The sequence below is a fragment of the Pseudocercospora fijiensis genome (genome assembly GCF_000340215.1).
Source record: "Pseudocercospora fijiensis CIRAD86 unplaced genomic scaffold MYCFIscaffold_8, whole genome shotgun sequence".
NCBI lineage: Eukaryota > Fungi > Ascomycota > Dothideomycetes > Mycosphaerellales > Mycosphaerellaceae > Pseudocercospora > Pseudocercospora fijiensis.
Window position 1 is genome coordinate 401160 of NW_006921539.1, and position 20544 is coordinate 421703.

The 20544-nt window shown below is 51.5% G+C and overlaps 8 protein-coding genes across 8 annotated transcripts; 3 read left to right on the forward strand and 5 right to left on the reverse strand.

The window, feature by feature from the left end:
- Positions 1 to 1108: 1108 nt before the first annotated feature.
- Positions 1109 to 4122, forward strand: MYCFIDRAFT_34561 (glycoside hydrolase family 35 protein; the record flags this gene model as incomplete). Its single annotated transcript, XM_007931447.1, has 2 exons — positions 1109 to 3821; positions 3884 to 4122. 2 exons carry the CDS (start codon positions 1109 to 1111, stop codon positions 4120 to 4122), a joined length of 2952 nt encoding a protein of 983 aa, XP_007929638.1.
- An 850-nt stretch (positions 4123 to 4972) lies between these two features.
- On the reverse strand, positions 4973 to 6430 carry MYCFIDRAFT_190109 (uncharacterized protein; the record flags this gene model as incomplete). Its single annotated transcript, XM_007931686.1, has 3 exons — positions 4973 to 5530; positions 5589 to 6095; positions 6413 to 6430. The coding sequence occupies 3 exons, from the start codon at positions 6428 to 6430 to the stop codon at positions 4973 to 4975; spliced, it is 1083 nt and encodes a 360-aa protein (XP_007929877.1).
- An 804-nt stretch (positions 6431 to 7234) lies between these two features.
- MYCFIDRAFT_177722 (uncharacterized protein) lies at positions 7235 to 7456 on the reverse strand (the record flags this gene model as incomplete). Its single annotated transcript, XM_007931687.1, has 3 exons — positions 7235 to 7288; positions 7323 to 7334; positions 7370 to 7456. 3 exons carry the CDS (start codon positions 7454 to 7456, stop codon positions 7235 to 7237), a joined length of 153 nt encoding a protein of 50 aa, XP_007929878.1.
- Positions 7457 to 7542: 86 nt separating this feature from the next.
- Positions 7543 to 8656, forward strand: MYCFIDRAFT_177723 (uncharacterized protein; the record flags this gene model as incomplete). Its single annotated transcript, XM_007931688.1, has 7 exons — positions 7543 to 7562; positions 7601 to 7650; positions 7711 to 8315; positions 8349 to 8373; positions 8400 to 8495; positions 8524 to 8598; positions 8625 to 8656. The coding sequence occupies 7 exons, from the start codon at positions 7543 to 7545 to the stop codon at positions 8654 to 8656; spliced, it is 903 nt and encodes a 300-aa protein (XP_007929879.1).
- A 110-nt stretch (positions 8657 to 8766) lies between these two features.
- MYCFIDRAFT_198930 (uncharacterized protein) lies at positions 8767 to 10095 on the reverse strand (the record flags this gene model as incomplete). Its single annotated transcript, XM_007931689.1, has 1 exon — positions 8767 to 10095. One exon carries the CDS (start codon positions 10093 to 10095, stop codon positions 8767 to 8769), a length of 1329 nt encoding a protein of 442 aa, XP_007929880.1.
- A 1015-nt stretch (positions 10096 to 11110) lies between these two features.
- MYCFIDRAFT_177725 (uncharacterized protein) lies at positions 11111 to 12173 on the reverse strand (the record flags this gene model as incomplete). Its single annotated transcript, XM_007931690.1, has 10 exons — positions 11111 to 11263; positions 11298 to 11320; positions 11380 to 11407; positions 11529 to 11565; positions 11616 to 11622; positions 11658 to 11741; positions 11773 to 11922; positions 11965 to 12036; positions 12093 to 12123; positions 12162 to 12173. The coding sequence occupies 10 exons, from the start codon at positions 12171 to 12173 to the stop codon at positions 11111 to 11113; spliced, it is 597 nt and encodes a 198-aa protein (XP_007929881.1).
- A 45-nt stretch (positions 12174 to 12218) lies between these two features.
- MYCFIDRAFT_177726 (uncharacterized protein) lies at positions 12219 to 12833 on the forward strand (the record flags this gene model as incomplete). The annotated part of the gene is made up of 3 exons (XM_007931691.1): positions 12219 to 12278; positions 12312 to 12724; positions 12770 to 12833. 3 exons carry the CDS (start codon positions 12219 to 12221, stop codon positions 12831 to 12833), a joined length of 537 nt encoding a protein of 178 aa, XP_007929882.1.
- A 748-nt stretch (positions 12834 to 13581) lies between these two features.
- On the reverse strand, positions 13582 to 19126 carry MYCFIDRAFT_34361 (uncharacterized protein; the record flags this gene model as incomplete). The annotated part of the gene is made up of 5 exons (XM_007931435.1): positions 13582 to 14808; positions 14863 to 17109; positions 17182 to 17298; positions 17376 to 18777; positions 18831 to 19126. The coding sequence occupies 5 exons, from the start codon at positions 19124 to 19126 to the stop codon at positions 13582 to 13584; spliced, it is 5289 nt and encodes a 1762-aa protein (XP_007929626.1).
- Between the last annotated feature and the right edge of the window lie 1418 nt (positions 19127 to 20544).

A 20544-nucleotide genomic window follows, 5' to 3' on the forward strand; every position in this document is an offset into this window, starting at 1 on the left:
CTTCGATGGGACACGACGAAATTCTTCCGTCTCATCGCCCTTCCAACCTCCAGAGAGGCTGGCAGCAGGCTGCGGGGAGGCACACTGCTTCGTAAAGGATACCTTCCACTTTTACCGCATTCCCGCATCGACCACCCTGTTGCATGGAAATTCATTACCGGGCCCGTCCTGCTCTGAGTATTCGCTCTCAGAGCTTTTGGCATCCGCCTTTGCTCTGAGTTTGTTGCTTGGGACACTTCTGTTGATTGGACGAAGATACTACTGGTCGGTCGGCAAGACCTAGTGTAGGTAGACACAGCACTCGTCGAGAATTGGGATGGGTCAAGTATCACAAGGCAAGGCAAAGGGAGCTTCCGCAGCATGCCGTGGCGGCGGCGGGGAGGTGGGATTTCGTGGTCGATGGAATTATGCCTGGTAAGCGAATTGCTACCCACTCGAGCTCGTTGGTCCTGATGTGTTGTGCAGTTGTATTGGCCCTGTATGGACTGGTCTTCTTTCCTGATCCTCCAGACAAGACGGAAGGCTTTCTGCCTATCCCAAGCCGAGCGAGAATGAGGCGTCGAGATGCACATCACGGCTGAGGAAGATAGATATCACAGCTTTTGCTATGAGCGTAGGGTTTTAGGGTTAACGGTATTGGGATAGACTCGGGTGCTCTTTGCTCCCAAGTCTCGTCTTGCTTCTGCTTTTGCTTGCGCTATCGCGGGTCGACACGGATTGCGGTCGGATGCGGAATGGAAGTAGACGTAATCTGAATGCTCGCCTATAGTGTATGTGTCCTCTGTCGAGGCGTTCGAAATGGCAATGGAAGTTCGGAAAGAATTCGCCCGAGGCCCGAACCTGGGCAATTTCCTTTCACTCCCGTTATTCTAACCACAGGCTATATCGGCGGCACGCATATCTCGTGCCCAGCACGCCCACAAATACGTCGAACACCATGCGTGTTGCCAGTATGGCTGAGACTCAGGCTGCTGCGAAGAGAAAGAGGTGCTGAGTGTTATATATTCCACACTCCCCCATCGTTCCAACCAATGGTCTTCAATGACCTGCTCTTATTTATACAGAATCTCGGACCTGGACCGCAAGCACATTCATTGGCATAATGGGTATGCTAGAAGTACTGGTATGGCTGTTGTGCGTGGCCTGTTTGGTCTTCAGCATCGATGATGGTCTTACCAAAGCAGTCACCTGGGACAAGTACTCCCTCATGATCAATGGATCCAGGGTCTTCATCCAAGCTGGCGAGTTTCACTATGAACGTCTACCAGTTCCGGAGATGTGGCGAGACGTTCTCCAAAAGTTCAAGGCAAATGGTCTCAACGCAGTATCAATCTACTTCTTCTGGAGCTATCACTCCTCTGGGCCTGGTGTCTTCGACTTCGAGAGTCCAGGCAAGGATATCCAGAAGCTGTTTGACATGTGCAAAGAGATAGGTCTTTGGGTCATGGCCCGGCCTGGGCCTTACTGCAATGCCGAAACAAATGGAGGCGGACTTGCACTTTACGGCAGTGATGGGAGTTTCGGGAAGCTCAGGACCAGCGATGAGACATACCACCAAGCATGGCTACCTTGGGTGAAAGCTGTCGGAAGCATAATTGCCAAGAATCAGATCACAAAGGGTGGACCTGTCATCTTGTACCAGATTGAGAATGAGCTGCAGGAAATCCCCCACGAGGTCAACAATACCCTCGTGCTTTATATGGAGCAAGTGGAGTCTGCAAGCCGAGACGTCGGCATCGAGGTGCCTCTCTATTCTAACGAGAAAGGGATGCGCTCTCAGTCTTGGTCGACCGACTACCAGGATGTTGGGGGTAGTGTCAACATCTATGGTCTGGACTCGTACCCAGGTAGCCTCTCTTGCACGAATCCCGACGCAGGTTTCAAAGTAGTACGCACCTACTATCAGTGGTTCCAAAACTACTCCTTCAGTCAGCCGTCTCTCATGCCAGAGTTCGAGGCTGGTTACTTTCAACCTTGGGGCGGCAGCTTTTACGACTCCTGTACCGCGATGCACGATCCGCAGTTTGCCGATGTGTATTACAAAACCAACATCGGACAAAGGACTACTATGCAAAGTCTCTACCTGGCTTTCGGAGGCACGAATTGGGGAAATCTGGCCGCACCTGTTGTGTACACCAGTTATGACTACAGTGCGCCATTGAACGAGAAGAGGGAAGTCACGACCAAATTCAAGCAAACCAAACTCATTGCGTTCTTCACAAGAGTCAGCTCAGACCTGTTGAAAACAGAGATGGAATCCAATGGCACTGGCAATGCTGTGAGCACGAACGACGTCTGGACCTGGGTGCTTCGCAATCCTGATACGCAGGCTGGTTTCTATGTTCTGCAAAATGCTAATACGAGCTCGAGGGCTACAATCGCATTTGATGTATATCTCAATACTTCTGAGGGCAATGCTACTGTCAAGGGCATGGAATTGAAGGGCAGACAGAGCAAGATTGTGACCACAGACTACCATTTTGGGGTCAATCGTACTATGTTGTTCTGCACCGCCGATGTGCTGACGTGGGTAATATTGGGTGATACGACCATGCTAGTTTTGTACCTCGACGTTGGTCAAACCGCAGACTTCACTCTGGACACGAAGGCCAAGCATAAGGTCTTCGGTGACAACAAGCTGGTGAGCGATGCTAATGACCATGGTACGTACACGCGGTACAGCTATACGCAAAAAGCCGGCTCAACGATAGTGCGATTCGATGACGACCTCACGGTTTGGCTGCTGGATACCGAGACTGCTTGGAATTTCTACGCCATCCCTCTATCAACAGATCCGTTTGCAAGTCCGAATCATCAAATATTAGCACTAGGGCCTTATAACATTCGCAACGCAAGCATTCAGGGTAGTACTATAGCACTGGTCGGCGATAACGAGAACACCACTAGCCTCGAAGTCTTCGCCGGCCCAGATGTTGGCTTAATCTCATGGAATGACCAAAATCTCGCCACAACGATGACAGAATATGGTTCTCTAAAAGCTACAGCGCGCGGCTGCGATGCAAAACCTTCTCTGCCTTCTCTGTTTTGGAAAGCTGCAGATTCCCTGCCTGAGCTCTCTACATCTTTCGACGACTCAAGCTGGAAGATTTGCAACAAGACGACGACGCGTAGTCCCGTTGCTCCCCTTACGCTCCCCGTTCTTTTCAGTTCTGATTATGGCTACTTTGCAGGCATCAAGATCTATCGCGGCTCCTTCACCTCGCGACTGGCTCGCTCTGCGAACATTACCATACAAGGAGGTCGAGCAGCAGGATTTACTGCTTGGCTCAATGGCATTTCCGTGGGATACACTGTTGGCAATGCAACCTCCCCAAGCCCTGCATCTGCCTTGCTGGACTTCTCGAATGCAACGCTCAGTGATCAAAACATGTTGACGGTCGTCACAGATTACACTGGCCACGACCAAACCAGTACCGGGCCTGCTGGAGTTGAGAACCCCCGCGGTATACTCGGTGCTTGGCTTTATGATGGTGATGGCAACGAGTTGCCTTTCAGTACATGGAAAATCCGAGGTAGTGCGTTAGATGAAAATCCGAAGCTCGATCCTGTCCGAGGATCCATGAATGAAGATGGACTGCACGGCACAAGGCTTGGCTGGCATTTGCCTGGATTTGAGGCAAATGGACCAGAGTGGACCAACGAGCAACCAAGCGTTGGCCTGAGCAAAAGTGGCGTGAGATGGTACGTGAGCAACTTCACGCTGGACTTTCCTCATGAGATCGATGCACCTGTCTCTTTCAATCTGGAAGCAGCTGGTGGTACTATCGCCAGTATAGAGCTTTTCGTCAATGGTTATCAATGTAAGTCTGGCAGTCCGAACATCGAACGCCACGCCCGTACTAATCTTCGCTGCGTCCACCAGTTGGAAAATCTCTGCCTCACTTTGGTCCCCAAACTCGATTCCCTGTTCCACCAGGCGTGATTAATCATTGTGGAAACAATCAAATTGCTCTTGTGATCTGGGCCATGACTGACGCCGGCGCTAAGTTGACCAAGGCTGAGCTTGTCGTGGACAGGACGTACCGGACTGGCTTTGACTTCAATCAGGACTGGACTCAGCTGCAACCTGGTTGGACTCCAGAGCGAATTCAGGATGCGTAGATGCTTATCGCATAATGCAGTTTAGGAATGATGTGTGTGAGGAGAGCGTCATCTGATGACAATGCTAGCCATTGGCTTCCGAACGCAACGAGTTGGATATTCATTTCGTTGTTCGATTCCGGCGTCCCTCGTCAAAATCTGAACCCCTTTTCGACCTTTTGAAATGAGCGCCCAGACATTCTCTTCGAGGTCATGGTAGGCACCTATCAGCCCGCCAGAAGTTTACTCTATAGAGCGTGTCAAGGATCGGAGTAAATGATTCAAAAAAAAAAGGTGTTGTTGACCAAGACGAGCCACCTCAGGCACCACCGGACTTTCAAGTGTCCTGAACGTCCGCTCGGTCAAGCACAATCGTCCGTGAAGCGGAGGGTCTCAATGTCCGCAAAACTTGGCGGCCTCTTTACCTCATCTGCCGACATCACCTTACTCTCTTCCTTACCAACGTCGAGACTGGAAATGGGCATGATGGGAGAAGAGATGGGGCGGCGTCGTGGTGTGTCGAGGTTATGAGAGGGAGTAAAAAGCGAGGGCGATGAACGCTGGCTCATCGGTGTCTGAGATTTGTGGCTGGGAGGAAGAATATCTGCGGTGGTGACTTGGACTTACGGAGGCATCTGCCGTTGCGAAAGACATCTACCATTACGATAGACATCTTCTATTACGACAGACATCGACTATTACGACAGACATCTACCATTGCGACAGACATCTACCATTGCGAAAGGAGATACGATAAAGTATGAGCAGACGATAACGTATGGACAATCCCAGCCGGGTCCTGGACGGAGATGGAAAAGGAAAACTCGTCACAGAATGCATTCTGGTGTTTTCGCCCGAACTTCACTTCTAGCTAAGGTGCAGTTGGAACTGCCTGATACTTGATACCCAACGCCGCTGTGGCAGCACTATCCCTCGACCGAAGTTTGCTCACGACTCTGAACCGGCCATTACTATCGTGGACGCCATTCACCAATTCTATCAATTCGGAAAGCTCGAGATCAGTTTCATTCGTCAACTGTAATCTCGCAAGATCTCGGACTCGCGCTCGTGCTTCGCTATCCGGATCGAGAGTTCCTGGTTCTGGGAGTAAGGGGGTTGCCAGGATAAGAGTCGCGGAGCTATTCGCCCGAAGGGCTCCTAGGTGTGCTCTGAGCTCGGCGAGAATTTGTACAGCGGAGGGTCGTAAGGTGGCAGGCAATCGCAGGATGTATACTGCGGCATCTTTCACCGTCTGAGGGGCCGAGGGCATGCGCTCTTGAATTTTCATGCGGCGTTTGACGTCTTCTGATTCTGGTCTCCGGCACGCCTCTTGCTGCACAGCAGCAGCATTGTTCATCTGCACCACAAAATGAAGAGAAGGGTACAGTTTCGCCAATTCCAGGACCAGATCTGTCGATTGCGCGCACGACTGCCACGACGATTAGTACTCCCAATGCCAGTAGATGCTGAGATTGTGGAAGACTCACATCGACTATGGTGGCGCTACCAAGGCTTCGCCAATTTAGCTGTCCAAAAAGCTCAACAGTCTTGTCTTCCGCATCTCCAGCGCACCGGCTGTATGCGGACCATTGACGATGTAGTCTGGATCTCTCAACGCAAGCTGCTTCGAAAGGCTGTGATGTGTTGAACGCGACCGAGTACGCACTATTTGAAGCCTGGAGATCGCTTTGACGCTCTGTCGCCGTGGCCATGTGGAGAGCAACGGGCGCTGCAGTTTCGCTGAGGAACATGCCGGCATCCAGCAGTGACAAGTCTGTGACGAAGGCGCCGGACAGGACGGTGTGTGCGATTTGACCAGGACGCGGCTCATGAAGGAATCCAGCTGTTGCCATTAATCGCACGACACGGCATAGCTGTGTCTCTGGCACGCCGGTCAGATCCGCAACATCGCGAGCATGAATGCTGCCTTTGAGAGGAATACACGCCAGGACCTGGAATTCGCCCAGCCATTTGAGGCATGCGAGAAGCTGATTCTACTTTGATGTCAGCAATGTGTCCTGGTCTGTGATGCGCTTGGAACATTACATGGCTGGCAAGGCGTTGGATGAAACCAACGGGAGTTGTTACGTTGCTCGCCGCCTCGTTGCCACAGCCGCCAGTTGCGTTTGCTGCGACAGGAGGTGGACTTGATGGCTTGCATTGCTGTTGATATTGATTGATCGCAGCAAACGCCAGATCATTCCTCCATTCCTCGAGCTGCCGTGCGTGGCCCATTGCAATCATCAGTCAATCAATCAATCAATCAATCCAATAGGATAACAAAATGCAAGGCGTCTGATGATGAGCTGACCAAAGCCATGCCTTGCATGTTGGTATCGGTATCATGCGTGACTTGACACAGAACTAAAGATGCTCGAGCTGCTGCTGCAATGCCCCGATATCCACCAAACTCTTCGATCTACCACCCAGAGCCATTCTTAAAAACTTCCCCGGGTGCACAATAATAATATGTTTGCGGCACATTCCGACGGTGGCCGGTGGCCCAATCCGAATCATCCGATAGTAAGGATTGTATTCTAGTATTGGACCGGTTATCCGCTAGGACCGGCTGTTCGCTACTTCGAGGCTCAGAGGCATAGTGCAATTAAAAGTAATTAGTTTAATACTAAATACTATTATAAATAGTAACTATAGTAGCCTAAGTCTAATACGGTCGCTAACTCCTACTATTTTACAATCTATATTATACTGTAATTCGTAATATATAGACCTAGTACCTAAAGTACCGAGCCCTATTCTAAGAGACTGTATATAATAGAATAACTATATATCTCTAGGCAAATTTAAAATTTTTAATAGCGCTATATCTAATTTATATTCTACTAAGTATATATATATCTATATTCTAAAGAATATAGTAGATATCTACTATAAATATAGAGGAAACCTAAACTATTCTATATTTCTAATTGTTTTAGTAGAATTTTATTTAAAAATATTAAAGTTTAATTATATAGCTAATAGATAAAAAATTACTATAATCTTTTTGCTTTTTTTTTAAAAAAAAAGCTAAGCATTTACTATACTATATTTATTCTCTATCGACTATAAGGTTATATATAACTAATATTTATATTATAAATATAAATATAACTATCGAATAGTTTCATTGTTAACTTGTTCGTTGAACGAAACGATATTCTACGATACCATCGACGATACGACACTAAATTCCCTAAAGTTTTCCGCCAAGACAGTACGAAGGAGTAGTTCTATTTCGGAGCCCGCATCCGCGCATCCGCGACACAATAGGCAACTGCCTCAGGCTGCGAGAATAGATTCGGGTCATTTCCGGGTTCCCAGCGTTCAATGCGTACGCATTGCTCGGAACCATTCATGTAACCTTGTTCCCGCGCTGAAGACGCGATTATCGAGCGATAGAAGTACAGGGATGCGGATTCCGACGCCCGTCGACAAATGATGGCCCGGGGACACGGACTGTGACGGACGGTGGAGACACTGTTTGGCTATCAACAAGTCGAACGACGGGAGCTCTGGTTCAAAATGGATCCCTCGTAGTGAGCATGAGTCTTTGATCCCGAATCGACCGTAAGCTGATCGACATATAGAACCGATTGCAGAGAACAGCTGCTGAATCAGCCAGCCAGTCCCGTCTTACGCTACCCGTTACTACTGTATCTGGCAACAGACGATCCATACCCAGTCAGCACCACCAGGCAGGCTCGCCGCCTCTCAAAATGACTCTGGTATTACGCACATCAACCCCATCCTTCCGCAACCAAGAAAATATCAGAGTGCAAGAATGCACAGAAGCCTTCCAAAAAATCTCAGCCCTTCACAAACAAAAAGAAGAATACATAAAACAACTCGCCCACTCCGAAGGGATTCTCAACGAACGGCAAAGACTTTTAGACGACGATGATGATGATGACGACGAGACGATCGAATCGATGCAGGAAGATCTGAACGAACACGAAAGCCTTGTGTCGAGACATTTGAAAAACAACCTTGCCCTTCAAGCCGGTTATCATGAGTATATTCTTGCCTTGTTGATGAGAGATGTGGATTCGAAGTGGTTGAGGCAACGGAGGAGGTCTTTACGAGCGGCTTTTCATGCGGCGGAAGATGTTCATGGGTTGATTTTGAAGAGGTGCAGATATCATCCGTATGGAAAGGAAAGACGGGTTAGGGTTGGGAAACGTAGGGGAAAGGTGGAGCGCAATCGCAACAACGTGGTTTCCGAGACCATGCACATGCACGCGTAGCACCATGCAGAGATGTCGATCGTTCGTGGGAAAGAGGTGTTGGAGTGTCAGCGTTCGGGCAGTTCCATGAGTTCATGCTTGCAGAGTTCGGTCACGAGCGCAAGCATTGGTTGGCGATCGACAGATGTGTTCCAGAAGTGCGAATTCGTTTAGGGAAGGAAATGGGGGAGTTGAGCTAGCCACTCTCACTCAGCTGTGTTCAAGGTCGCGGAACTTGATGGTGTGAAAGCTCACCTTCCTTCCGATATGGGTGTCGGACTCGCACTCGCAGACAAGAGAATCCTTTGCGTGAGGGTACTGCAGTGTGATAGATCTCAAAGATGCATTATTATCACAGGTATACATACCTATGCTCTAAAGCTGTATCGCTAAGAAATAGATCGAATGCAAGCGCTGTACAAGCCTCACAGGCAACACCTCAATACCTGCGTAATCGATCTATCATCTCCCAAGAAAGAGCTCGTAACCGCTTCTTCAGATCCACGTCGAGTTGATCGTACATTGTAGCAGAAAGCGGTAAAGTCATCTCGTTATCCATGGCCTCCAAGCCTTCCATTCTAGTCTCAGGACGACTTCTCTCCTTCTCGCCTTGAGCTTTGAGCTTCAGAGAAAGCTGGTGGACGATTCTTCGGACGTGATGAATCTCGCTTAGCACAAGTTGAGCTGCCATCCGTGCTGAGTCTGCTCCTTCGAGACAGTAGCCGCTGCCAGCTGAAGATATTGAGGATTGCGGAGAGCGTGATGGTTGACTGTCGACGTCGCAAGCTGTTTGGCGTGCTACGGTAGCGTACCATCCCAGCACCCGGAAGATGATGAGAGACATCACGGAAAGCAGGTATCCATCGTCCTGTGAGCACGAGCATTCCAGCATCCTTCGTACCGACTCAATCGTGGCTTCGTTACGATCGATGATGGTTTGGATGTTTGGCGGTGAGGCTGCGCCGTTTCTCGCGGGCGATGAGACGAGTTGTTTCATAAGGCTGAGTGCCTCGACTAAACAGGAGCAAGAGCCATTCAGACAAGCCTCTTGGTAGCTGTGTGGATTCTTATCGGTCGGCGTGCAGGAGATCTGCTGTTGAGGTTCCGGAGGTGAGAGTGGGAAGAGGTCCGACATTGCATCGTCTGTGAGCGAAAATCCATCGCAAAGGAGCTGTCGTTCGGGACCAGTGCTGCTGCTGCTGCTGCTATCGAGGCTGGGCGAGAACATATCTGTGGAGCCAACGTTGCAGAAATCTGAGAGCTCATTCGAGCTGGGGAAGCCGAGCGAGAAGCAGTCGTTGAAGTCGAAATCCATGGATATATCACTATGCGAGGTTGGGGCATCCGGTAAATTCTGATCCATTGGATTGTAAAAGTCGGACATGGCGATCAGGGCTGGCGAAGCAGACCCACTGATTGTAGGATCGCAATATGGGTATGATTGTTCCAGATGGCCCGTGGATGACCACTGAGAAGCCGCTGGAGAGTGGCTATCTTCCCTTCGCTTCGATGGGTTGTTGTCGTTCGTGCTCGTGTAGCCTTTGGGCTTCCTGCCCCCTCGCTTCGCAATGACATACTTGCAGGCCAGTCCACGCTTCGCACATCTCGCACAAGCAGGCTTGTCTCCAGAACATTTCAGCTTTGACTGAGCACAGCTTTCACAGCTTGATCGTAGTTTCTGCTCGTCAGATGTGCTGCTTCGACCGCGTGAGGAGGTGACAGGCTTGAGATCCGCTCCGGGAGGAGCTGCCATTGGTGTAGTTGACATGGCTTTGGTCGATGATGATGATGATGGGGGGAGGGGGGGGGGGCCGAAGCGATCGATGATTGAAGATCGAGAAGTTGATCAAGAAGTGAAACAATGCAGTGTGGCAGCCTAGGTCATACTAATAGTTCTCAACAGGGCCACGTGGGAGAGAGGTCCACGATCCCATCCCGTTCATCCTCTAGCGTTGATGAAGCATTAGGCAAAGTGGACAGGCGCCGTGGTAAACTATTATAAGCCGGCGTAGCGGCGCGATCTACACCCCATGTCTTGGTTGATATATGCATTCACATCGAACTATGAATAGTCAACCACTCCACACGTTCGGCTGAGCTACCGCACTTCCAAAAAAGCGCGTGGTATTCTTGAGCTACTCTAGCGTATCTGAGCTCGACGCGTGGAGGAGTGCCGAAATGCTTAGCATCCTTTCAGCTGCTGTAGCGTGATTCACTGACGAGAAAACTTGGGGAGTACATTTTGTGCAGCACGCAAGTACGCTAGGGGTGCTTTGGAGGTTTCAGCCAACACAGCGTAAGCGGCGTGAAGTTCAGAGGCGGTGGAGTAGATCATTCCTGCATGCAGGGTCCCGAGTCGCTGAGTGTCCTACGTTGAGTATTCTGTAGTTTGTGAAGACGGCGGCATTCCTTCATGCGCCGTTCTCTTCTGACCCGCATTTGAGGTCGGAGTGATAATGCTAAGGGCCTCGGAACGATGGGTTGAACATTCTGGCAAGAGTAGCTTATATTACTGCAGTATCTGTTGGCTTATGTGCAGAATCCCTTTATAGTTCAGCGTTTTCGTTCGCCAATTGTAAGGTTTGGCGGCGTGTCTGTTTACAGCCTTCCCGCTGCAAGCCTTAAACCATTGAAACCGTCTCTGATAAAAAAGACACTTTGATGAACAACGAAGGGATGTCCAATGCATTTCCATTGTCATCTCAGAAACTCCCTTCTCACGCATTCAGAAAGTCTCGATTGCCTTTTACACATTCGCCATGATGCTTCCTTAGCATCCATTGCTAGGGGCTGTTCGTTTCAATGGTCAGCGGGGCTTTCTGGCATCTCGATCCTGCAAGCCAGGAGCGGAGGTTGGTGGAGCTTGAATGCACGCTTGCTGATCCTTCGACAAGATATACCCGCAGCAGGGAACAAGTGGCTACTCGCTCGTACAGCTTTGTTGGTGGTTGACGCAGCAAATTGAATCACTCCTTCGGTCGCCGGAAAGTATGCTTACATACACGGAAGTTCGGAGCAGGGATAGAGACAGTTAAGCTAATCTGCCGACAACCTACTGTTCGCCCGCGGTTTCGGTATGGCTATTCCAAGATGGGTTAACTGTTAGACTGTACCTAGACTACAGATTAAACAGCGCATAGCAACTATCGACTAGGAAGTAAAGTATTTAGTATATTATAATAGACTAGTCGGTAAGTCGACAGAAGAATGGGTTGCTAGATTGTAGGCAAAGAAATCACTGATCTACCGAGGTGCAATACAAGCATTGTAAGAGGAGCTGTTAATCACAGGCATGCTACATACAGAGGCAACTTTAATTAGTTAAGCAACGAAGGACAACTGAGCATGGTATCCTAGCGGGTAATCGCACAGCGGCATAGCCCGTTCCGACAACCAGGATAGGGGGCATTTCTTCTAGTTTTACAATCCACATCGCTCGATCGACGCTGGGCGGCGCTGGACTCGTCGACTCGATTATCGATGTTCTCCCCCTCAACTTCCGTTATTAGCGAACGCAGCCGCGAACATTCATTACATACATACATAGCTGTTAGTAACACCAACTGTCCCCAACAGTGGTACAGTTCCCCACAAACTCAAGCATTAGTGAATGCTTAGATGCCCTGCCGTGCTTAACCGCCCAAGCTACCATCCATCCCGTCGCTAAGCTGACTGGCGGCCTGGTGCCTGATGCAAGATTTGATAAGCGCTGCAGATCACAAACCCAACAACCTACTACGAATCGGGCTTGCTCGGAAGGGCCACAGGGCAGGATTGGAACGAATGTGCGACCGAGCTTATGTTTATCAATGCATCGTTGATGCCTTACAACACCTCAAAGCGCATACCACACTCCAAATCGAGCGATACATCGTTCTAGGCGTCGACGAAATGAAATTATCCAGAGACTGTCTGCTGAAGACATCGCCCGATCACCTATCACCACCATCTGTTCTCCCCTCTATATAGCTAGCTGTACTCTAGCAATCCTCCTCACAACCGGCCGGCTACCTGCTATCCGAGCCAGCCGACACAACCATCGCACTCCGAAAAAAAAAAGATCTACAAAAACACGAGTCAAAGCTCTCGCATGAGGTTACAACGCTTACAAAGTCTGATACAAGTGATCGACTTCACGTCGTCTCGTCGAATTCAGCTAACACGTGGATCTCACATGAGTTTGGAACTTATCGCAGTCCCTGCGCTGAAGATCGTAGCATCCTTTCTTCGACATCTCCATTATCCAGAAACGCCCCGGACGAAGGATGGGAACGTGTCGACAACGTGCTTGAACTTGCCGAGACTACAGTCGCGCGACATTTCAACGATCCCGAACGAAACGAAACGAGGGATTTTGTGCGTGGCATCCACGTGCTGGGACATTCGGCAGGAGTCTTGTTAGCCAATTATTAGCAAGTTTTGATCGCCTGCCGTTTAATGAGGCATAGATACGAGCTGAAGACGGGAGACTCGTGGTTGCCACGTGTCTGGATGGCTCTCTTGTAGAAGGAGTTAGTTCTTTGATTTATGAAATCAGATTCATTCGAATCGAATCGAATCTATTAGCAGCATCTTGCTATAATTAGCGGTAAATAGCCTTATTAACTTTAATAAATCGACTCTGATTTCTTACTAAGACCAATTAAGCAATGCTCTTCCTACTCGCTAAGGTAGGATTAAACGAATAAAGAAGTGTCTCTGCAATTACCGATTAAGTGATCGAAAATAACACCCTTTGATCTTCCAATACGTTATTTGATTCTTGCCCTCCGGTGAATGTAGTCTTGCGCAGAACGAGACTTGAGGACTTTGTAATAAATCTGCATCAAGGCCTCTAAGGTACATTGATAGATCCGCCACGAGTTGCAAGTCCTAACATCCTTCTTACACACAATTGAGCGTGCAGCAAACTCCGACCTGCTTCAAGACATGCTATATGAACAAGGGTACTGCAGGAAGTATAAAGGTTGAATCACAGTTTTTCTCTCAGCAATCAAATCGTCAAATGCTGACTCCAAAATCCATCAGGAAATTGTGACAGAGTTGTGAGAATGATCTAGAACTGCAATGAGATTCCATGATATATCATCTATCAAAAAAAAAAAAAAACGCCCCGTCCACCCTCCCAAACCCAAAAACGCTCAATACTCCACGATTCCCCCATCCCCCAAAACTCCCCTCAACCCACCCCATTCACTGTCGTATCTCTTCTGAATCTCAAAGACATGCCCCCCCCCCCCCCCCCCAAAATACATCAATAATGCTCCTCCAACCACCTCCTCATATCGCCAATCCTAGGATAATCCAAAACCAAGCTCCCACTAACCTGCACCCCGAGTTCAGATCTGAATTTTTCGGAAATCACCAGAGACAACAGACTGTCGATGCCGAGGTCTGCGAAGCTGACGTCGTCGCCGAGATCAGAGATTTCCAGGCCGCCTTCGGTGGCGATGAGGGTGAGGGCTTTGGATATGGTGCTGTTTTCGGAGTCGGTGGAGGGGGGTGCTTGTTTGGGTTGGGGAGGTGGGAGGGGTTTGCTTTCGACGCCGGAGTCGCGGCGAGAGGGATTGGCTGGGGCGGGAGTCTTGAGTGAAGAGGGTGGTTTAGGGATTGTGACCTGAGGAGTAACGGTCGCGGCGTTGCCGGCCCTGGCCTCTGTCATCGCCTTGTCGGGGGCGGAGAAGAAGCGGTTGAGTAGGATGCGTGGGTAGCTGCGGAATTGGATGCCGCCGACCATACCCATGATCTCGTCGTCTTGCATGATGTACACATCGCCTAGGTAGACAGTCGGATCATCCTTGGTAGGAATCATCCTGACGTACGACCTGTACTTGGCACCGGCAGTGAGTGGTTTGGCGAAACGCATAGATTTCCAGCCCGGCGTTACGCAGTAGTTCTTTGCAGCATCCATAGCATCGGAGCAGTTCATGACGAACCCGGCCAGATGGGCAACGGAATCGATGAAGTAAGGTGCAATGGTCCAGGTGCCGCTCTCCTTGGTGGTGAGCTCCACGTCGGCGAAAGCTTCCAGTCCGCTCATCACGACCGATTGCATGCCGCGGTACTTGTCGGCATAGTCGACGAGGTTGCTTGCGAAAAGCGTGTAGGCCATGTTGCGTGTGAAGCGGCTAGCCTTGCCTTCCGCAGCCATACGCTCCAGCGAATCGATGCGGCTGCAGATGAGATGAGACATTGACTCCCAGGAGCTGAGCCAGTCGTTCGCATCCCCGAGAATAAGAGTTGCGGTCGCGAATGGCTCGTTGTCGTCCACGTTCTGCCACGACATCATGATTTGTCCGGATGTGATGTCGGGGGTGGCAGCGGTGACACGGAACTCCTGGGGGTACTTGGTCTTGTTCTGCGCCACAAGTCCCTTGGTGACAAGAAGGTCGGTCATGTTCATTGCTGGAACCTTGTCCTTCGGCTTGATCTTGCGGTAGAGGTAGTTTCCAAGAGTGTATGCAATGTCTGCATGGATGGACTGTGAACTGTAAGCACAATTCTCACGCGTTTGGATAGACAGACTTTGACTCACCGAAGTGACCACACCGCAGCCGTTCATGCGGTGGCCGTGAGCGGCAACAAGGAGATCACCTTGCATGAGATCGCTCTTCATCACGACGACACCAGCGTTGCCCTCAACTTCAAGCGCAATGACCTGCTGCACCGTGGAAGTCTGGAGGTCGCTTCCAACAGACGGCTGGGGCTCTGCAGCCCTAGCAGCCTCCTTCTCCGCGCTGTAGAAGGTATTGCCCTTGGTCAAGCACCAATCGCCGTTGTACTGCAACCAGTAGTTCTTCTCCGTGAATGCGTATGTCGGCAGGTCGAGAAGGCGAAGGCTGCTCTCGAATGGACGGTGGAATTCGTTCCAGCTGAGCGCAACGCCGGTAAGGTGCAGAGCGGCCATGCTTGAAGACATGGTCGTCCAGTTGTCCTCGTTGCGTCGGATCGATGGAATAGCAAGCTGAGTGCTTGGAACGATCGACTTGATGAAACCGGCGCACACTGGATGGGGACCAATCTCAACCCACACGGTCTCTTCGCTGACAGCCTCAATGTCAATAGCGTTCTGCATGGCGGGCAGGAAGTTGACAGCCTCGCGGGTGGCGCGGCGGACGTAGTTTGCGTTCAGTGTCTTGCCGTCGAAGATGGTCTTGCCCAAGAGAGGCGAGATATATGGCATCTTCGGCTCCTGGAAGACAACACCGCTCTCGAGGACAGCCTCAAGGTCATCGAGGATGGGGTCAGTCTGTTCGGAGTGGAAAGCAAACGCGACATCGAGCTTGATGCATCGGTAGCCAGCTGCCTCGAGTGGTACTTGGATCTCATTCATCTGCTCCTTGGTGCCGCTCAGAACAGTGTCTGATGGACCGTTGACACAAGCAATGGTGTGTCGCTTGCCTCCTGAGCTCTCGGAAATCTGTGCCACCGAAGCACGAACCGCCATCATGGTGTGGCTGCGGATCTTGCACTTCTCCTGGAGCATCTGCGCCCGGCGACCAACCATGAAGATGGCATCGCTGGCGGTGATGACGCCGGCTACATGCATGGCAGCGTACTCGCCCAAGCTGTGGCCAATGACAACGTCAGGCTTGACTCCAAGGCTGGCCCAGTATTTAGCCAGTGCCATCTCCGTGCAGACCAACGCGAGTTGGGTGATGACTGGGCTGTGCTCGTGGTCTTGTGGGAAGGATCCGTCGAGAGCTGGAATGCATGATGGGAAGCCTTGGTTCTGAGCAATGGTGTCCAGATGGTGAATGTGCTCACGGAATGTGGGTACATCGCGGTAGAGCTCCAAGTTCATCGACTTGTGTGATGCACCCTGTCCAGTGAAGGAGAAGGCGACCTGTGGTGGGCCAGACTTGCCGACTGGCCCAATACTGTCGACCTTGCTCAGGCTCGATGTGAGCTTCTTCGTAAGCTCAGCAACGTCAGAAGTCGCCATCGCCACACGGTGAGTGTGCTGGTAGCGACGAGCAGTAGATGTGTAGGCCAAGTCAGCGAGATCAGTGGCCGGGTTTGCCTCCAGATAGGCGATCAAGCGCTCAATGTTGCCAGTCAAAGATGCCTTCGTCTTCGCAGAAACTGCAACAACGTGGCTCTGGCGAGGGTCGGCCTGTTGCTTCTCACGCACAGGGCCTTCTTCCAGAACCATGGTGGTGTTGCCTCCCGCAGCGCCAAAGTTGTTGATAGCTGCGAGACGCTTCTTGCCCGGGATCTGCGGCCATGCGGTCTGCTCAAATGCAATGTGCAGGTTGCGCTGTTTGAAGTCCTTGGGGAACTTGGGGTTGATCTCGGTCTTGATGCCGATATGCTTTGGGATAGCGTTCTTCTGAAGCATCATGAGGACCTTGATCAAAGCAGTGGTTCCTGCCACGGATTCTCCGTGTCCAACATTGGACTTTACAGCGCCAATGTGCAGAGGCTGGTCCTTGGAGCGACGTTTGGTGAGCGGTGCGTATACATCCATGATGCCGGACATTTCCTCGAAGTCTCCAGCTTGAGTGCCAGTGCCATGAAGCTCGACGTATGACACATCCAGTGGGTCTACGCCGGCTTGACGAAGCACTTGGCGGGAGAGGTAGGCCTGGTGGCCAGCATGGGGGTGAGTGATGGAAACGGCCTCGGCGGAGTGGTTAGTTCCAGCACCCAAGATCACACCCAGAATGTTGTCGTTGTCGGCCTCGGCATCTTCGAGTCTCTTGATGACCAGAGAGCCGATGCCGTCTGCTCGGCAGTAGCCATCAGCTGTAGCATCCCAGGTCTTGCAGGCGTTGTGGCCCTAAAAAGTGATAACTCTCGGTCAGCAAGGGTCTTAGAAATTCGGGGTGCTCTCCAGACATCGCTCCCTTACCTTGGACAAGAAGTGACCTTGGTTGAGTCCAGCAAACCCGTCTGGGTTGGTCAAGATGTTCATGCCGCCAGTGACGGCGGTGTCGACATCTCCGTTCCATAGTGCCCGGCAGGCAATCTGTGACCAGATGTTAGCATTTCCGAATTCCTCCCAACGAGCAACAACAACATTGATCAAAAAATCCATTCACTCACCTCGATGGCCGCCAGTCCAGATGAGCATGCGGTGTCGATGCTGTATGAAGGCCCTGCAAACTTGAAGAAGTAGTTGATGCGTCCTGGACCGAAGGCTCTGCAGCCGCCTGGAATGTAGTAAGTGCTGACCTCTTGGCCCTGGTTGACTTCTCGATAGTCATCCGCCGCCTGGCCATAGTATGTACCGATGCGCTCCAACTTAGTCGAAGCTGTGCGGTTGCCGACATAACCAGCTCGCTCGAGGGCCTCATAGGCGGTAACGAGGGCCAGACGCATCTGTGGATCCACAACTTGGGCCTCGCGAGGAGACATGTTGAAGAAGGGAGCGTCGAACAAGCCGGGCTCGTCGATGGGGCACATGTACTGGGTCATGCTCTTGTTGAGCGCCTTGCCGGTTGGATCGTAGTGTGTCTCGATATCAAATCGATCGGCTGGAATCTTCCTCGACACATCGAGGCCCTTCTCAAGGATCTCCCAGAATTTCTCGGTGGTGGTTGCACCTCCTGGAAATCTGCATGAAATTCCAGTTATGGCCAGTTTCGACTGCGCAGGACCTCGGGGAGCGGTGTCTCTGGGCTCATTCTGGAAGATCCATGGCACGAGGTTATTAGTGGACACCCTGAGCTCTGGCATGTCGCTCTTGAAGGCCTTGTCGAGGTCATTGAGAGGTATGGAGTTTCCGAAGCAGTGGAGTGTGGCTTCAGTGGTTGCAGTGCGCTTAGCACTGTCGACAATGCCGGCAATGACCTTGTCCCAGCAGATTGCTTGCCTGAGAAGTTCAGAGACGACGCACTCGAAGAGTTCGGTAGCAGTCTTGGCTGCGTATGGCTGTCCGCTGCTAGTGGAGTAGACTGGGACCACTGGCTCAAGGCCTTTCCGCCTTGCATTCAGAGAAGCGCCTCGGACGATGCTCTCGGTGTCTTGCGCACTGTAGATGTGGGGAGCGTGGCAGAGACCGCCGTAGACGGGCAGCTCGATGTAGCGTGCTTTTCGAAAGAACTCGCACTTGTTGAGAAGGGCCTTCAGCTTTTGTGGTGGAGCGCTGACTGTGACAGAAGTCCGGCTGATGGCGCTGATAAAGACTTTGCCAGTCTCGGGCACCTCACCAGCTGGCTGCATGGCATCAAGCTCTTTTTGAGCGACAGCTGGATCGACGTTGTGAACAACACAAGCCCAAGTCTCTGGCTTCTCGGATAGATCACGAGCCTCCAAGTTCTCAGAGACGCCGAAAACGTGGACACCCATGCGGAAAGCAAGACGAACGGCATCGGCACCAGCGAGTGGCAGATCGGCTTGCTCAGTCGAGAGCGAAATAGCTGTAGACGCAAGCAGACCGATACCAAGACCGGCGAGGCTGGCCTCGCTCATGTTCCGGAGCTCTTCAGGATGGCTCTCGACATATCTGGAGCACAACATTAGCGATTGCATTTTTCTCGATGTTCCAGATCTACGAACCCGATGTATGATGCTACTTGAGCAACGATGAGCAGAACGCCATCGATGGCGCCGCACAGGAGTCCTTCACGGAGCTCCTTGTTCTCGACCCAGCTAAGCAGATTGTCGAAAGGTGGAATCAATCGCTTCAGTTCTGTCGGCAGTCTGCGCACTTCATCCTTGACAGCTGCAGTGGCCTCGTTGAGGAATCGGGCGAGAAGGGGGAAGTCCCGGTGCTTGCTATGGTTGTGCAAGCCACGGTAGATGTCGTGTAGGTCGTCCTTTGGGAATTCGTTGCTGAAGTACACGAATTCCATCTTTGACGATCGGTCGCTGGCGTCTGATGTCTCGGAGGGGGTGTAAAGCGTATTGCTACCGGACCCAACGACTTGAACGAATGGCATCGATCCAGACAGCCAGCGAGTGAGATATCGAGGTAGGCGGCACGAGGCGAAGGTATGGAGATGGTCTAATCTGGTAGTATGCTGGGAGATGCTACATGAAAGGAACTGTCGTCTAGGAAAGTTGCGTGAAGGATGAATGTGGAAGCCGATGGAGATGCTTTCCTTGTCAACCGGACTCCCTGTGTGTTATACTGGATCACGGTATGTTGTGCATGATTGCGGTATGTCGGGCTAAACCTTCGCAGCCATAGAACTACAGGGCGTCTACGAAATCGGAGCATTGCGAGCAGAACGAAGCCCGAGCGCGTCGGCGTCTTGCTTCTTCACGTGAATGCCACGTGCGTCCGACAATGTGATAGCCACGCAGACGGGCGCTATGCGAACCGTGACTCTCACTCACTCGACTGCGGGACGTTGTAACGAGCGTCGCCGAAAAAAGCTCCCACGTGTGAGTGGCGCATGTGCAGGGATCGTTGCATTGCTGCGACCGTCCCATGATCGACACCGACGCCCGATTTTTTATAGCAGAGATTCGTCCCGAGCGCCCCAGAAACACCCCGACGCACCCGAGCCACCCCGCGCACCCCCGCCCCCGCCCCCGCCCCCGCCACTTTCAAGCCCGAGCATCCACGCCACAGGATGCTGCTTACTGTCGACCACCAACCTGAGGCAGAAATCGTTGCGCAGGCATCACATGTCAGCCGTGTCGACTGTCCGCAGACAATAATCCATCGTGGACCCGTCGACGTCCTCGCCCCATGCACACTGTATTGTGCTCTTTGGCCACACTCGGGCGTTTGCACACGCTGTCTCGCCATCCCTAATGCCACGCCAAACCGGCACCGCATGCCCTGACCGTGTGGGTTTCATGGGCGATGGGAAGGTGTCTACGGAATCACCCTGTCGTCGATACTGCTTTTGTGTTGGCCCCATTCGGTCCTCACTGCCGATTGAAGCGTTGCGAGAAACCCCAGTCAATCTGAACCACCACACCTTCACTCGACTGCAATGCCCCTGTCCTGTTAGCCCATGGCCTCAGTATTGACCCTCCGTCAAGGACAGTCCCCGTCCGATACTCGAAACCACTGCTCACCAGGCCTCGGACCACCGCTGGGCGGCTATTTTTGCGTACATCGCGCAGTGCAGTCCTTGCAACCTCCTGGTAGACATGTGTGTCCTCGGAGCAATTGATAGACGTTATCCTATAAAGATCGAGCGATGGGGTCACAAAGAATTGTGGGTTCATCCACTGGCGCCTCGGCTGCACTGCACCCATACTGCTACGTCGAGTCTCTTGTACATATCTTGCAAGAACCCCCTGGCAAAGAACG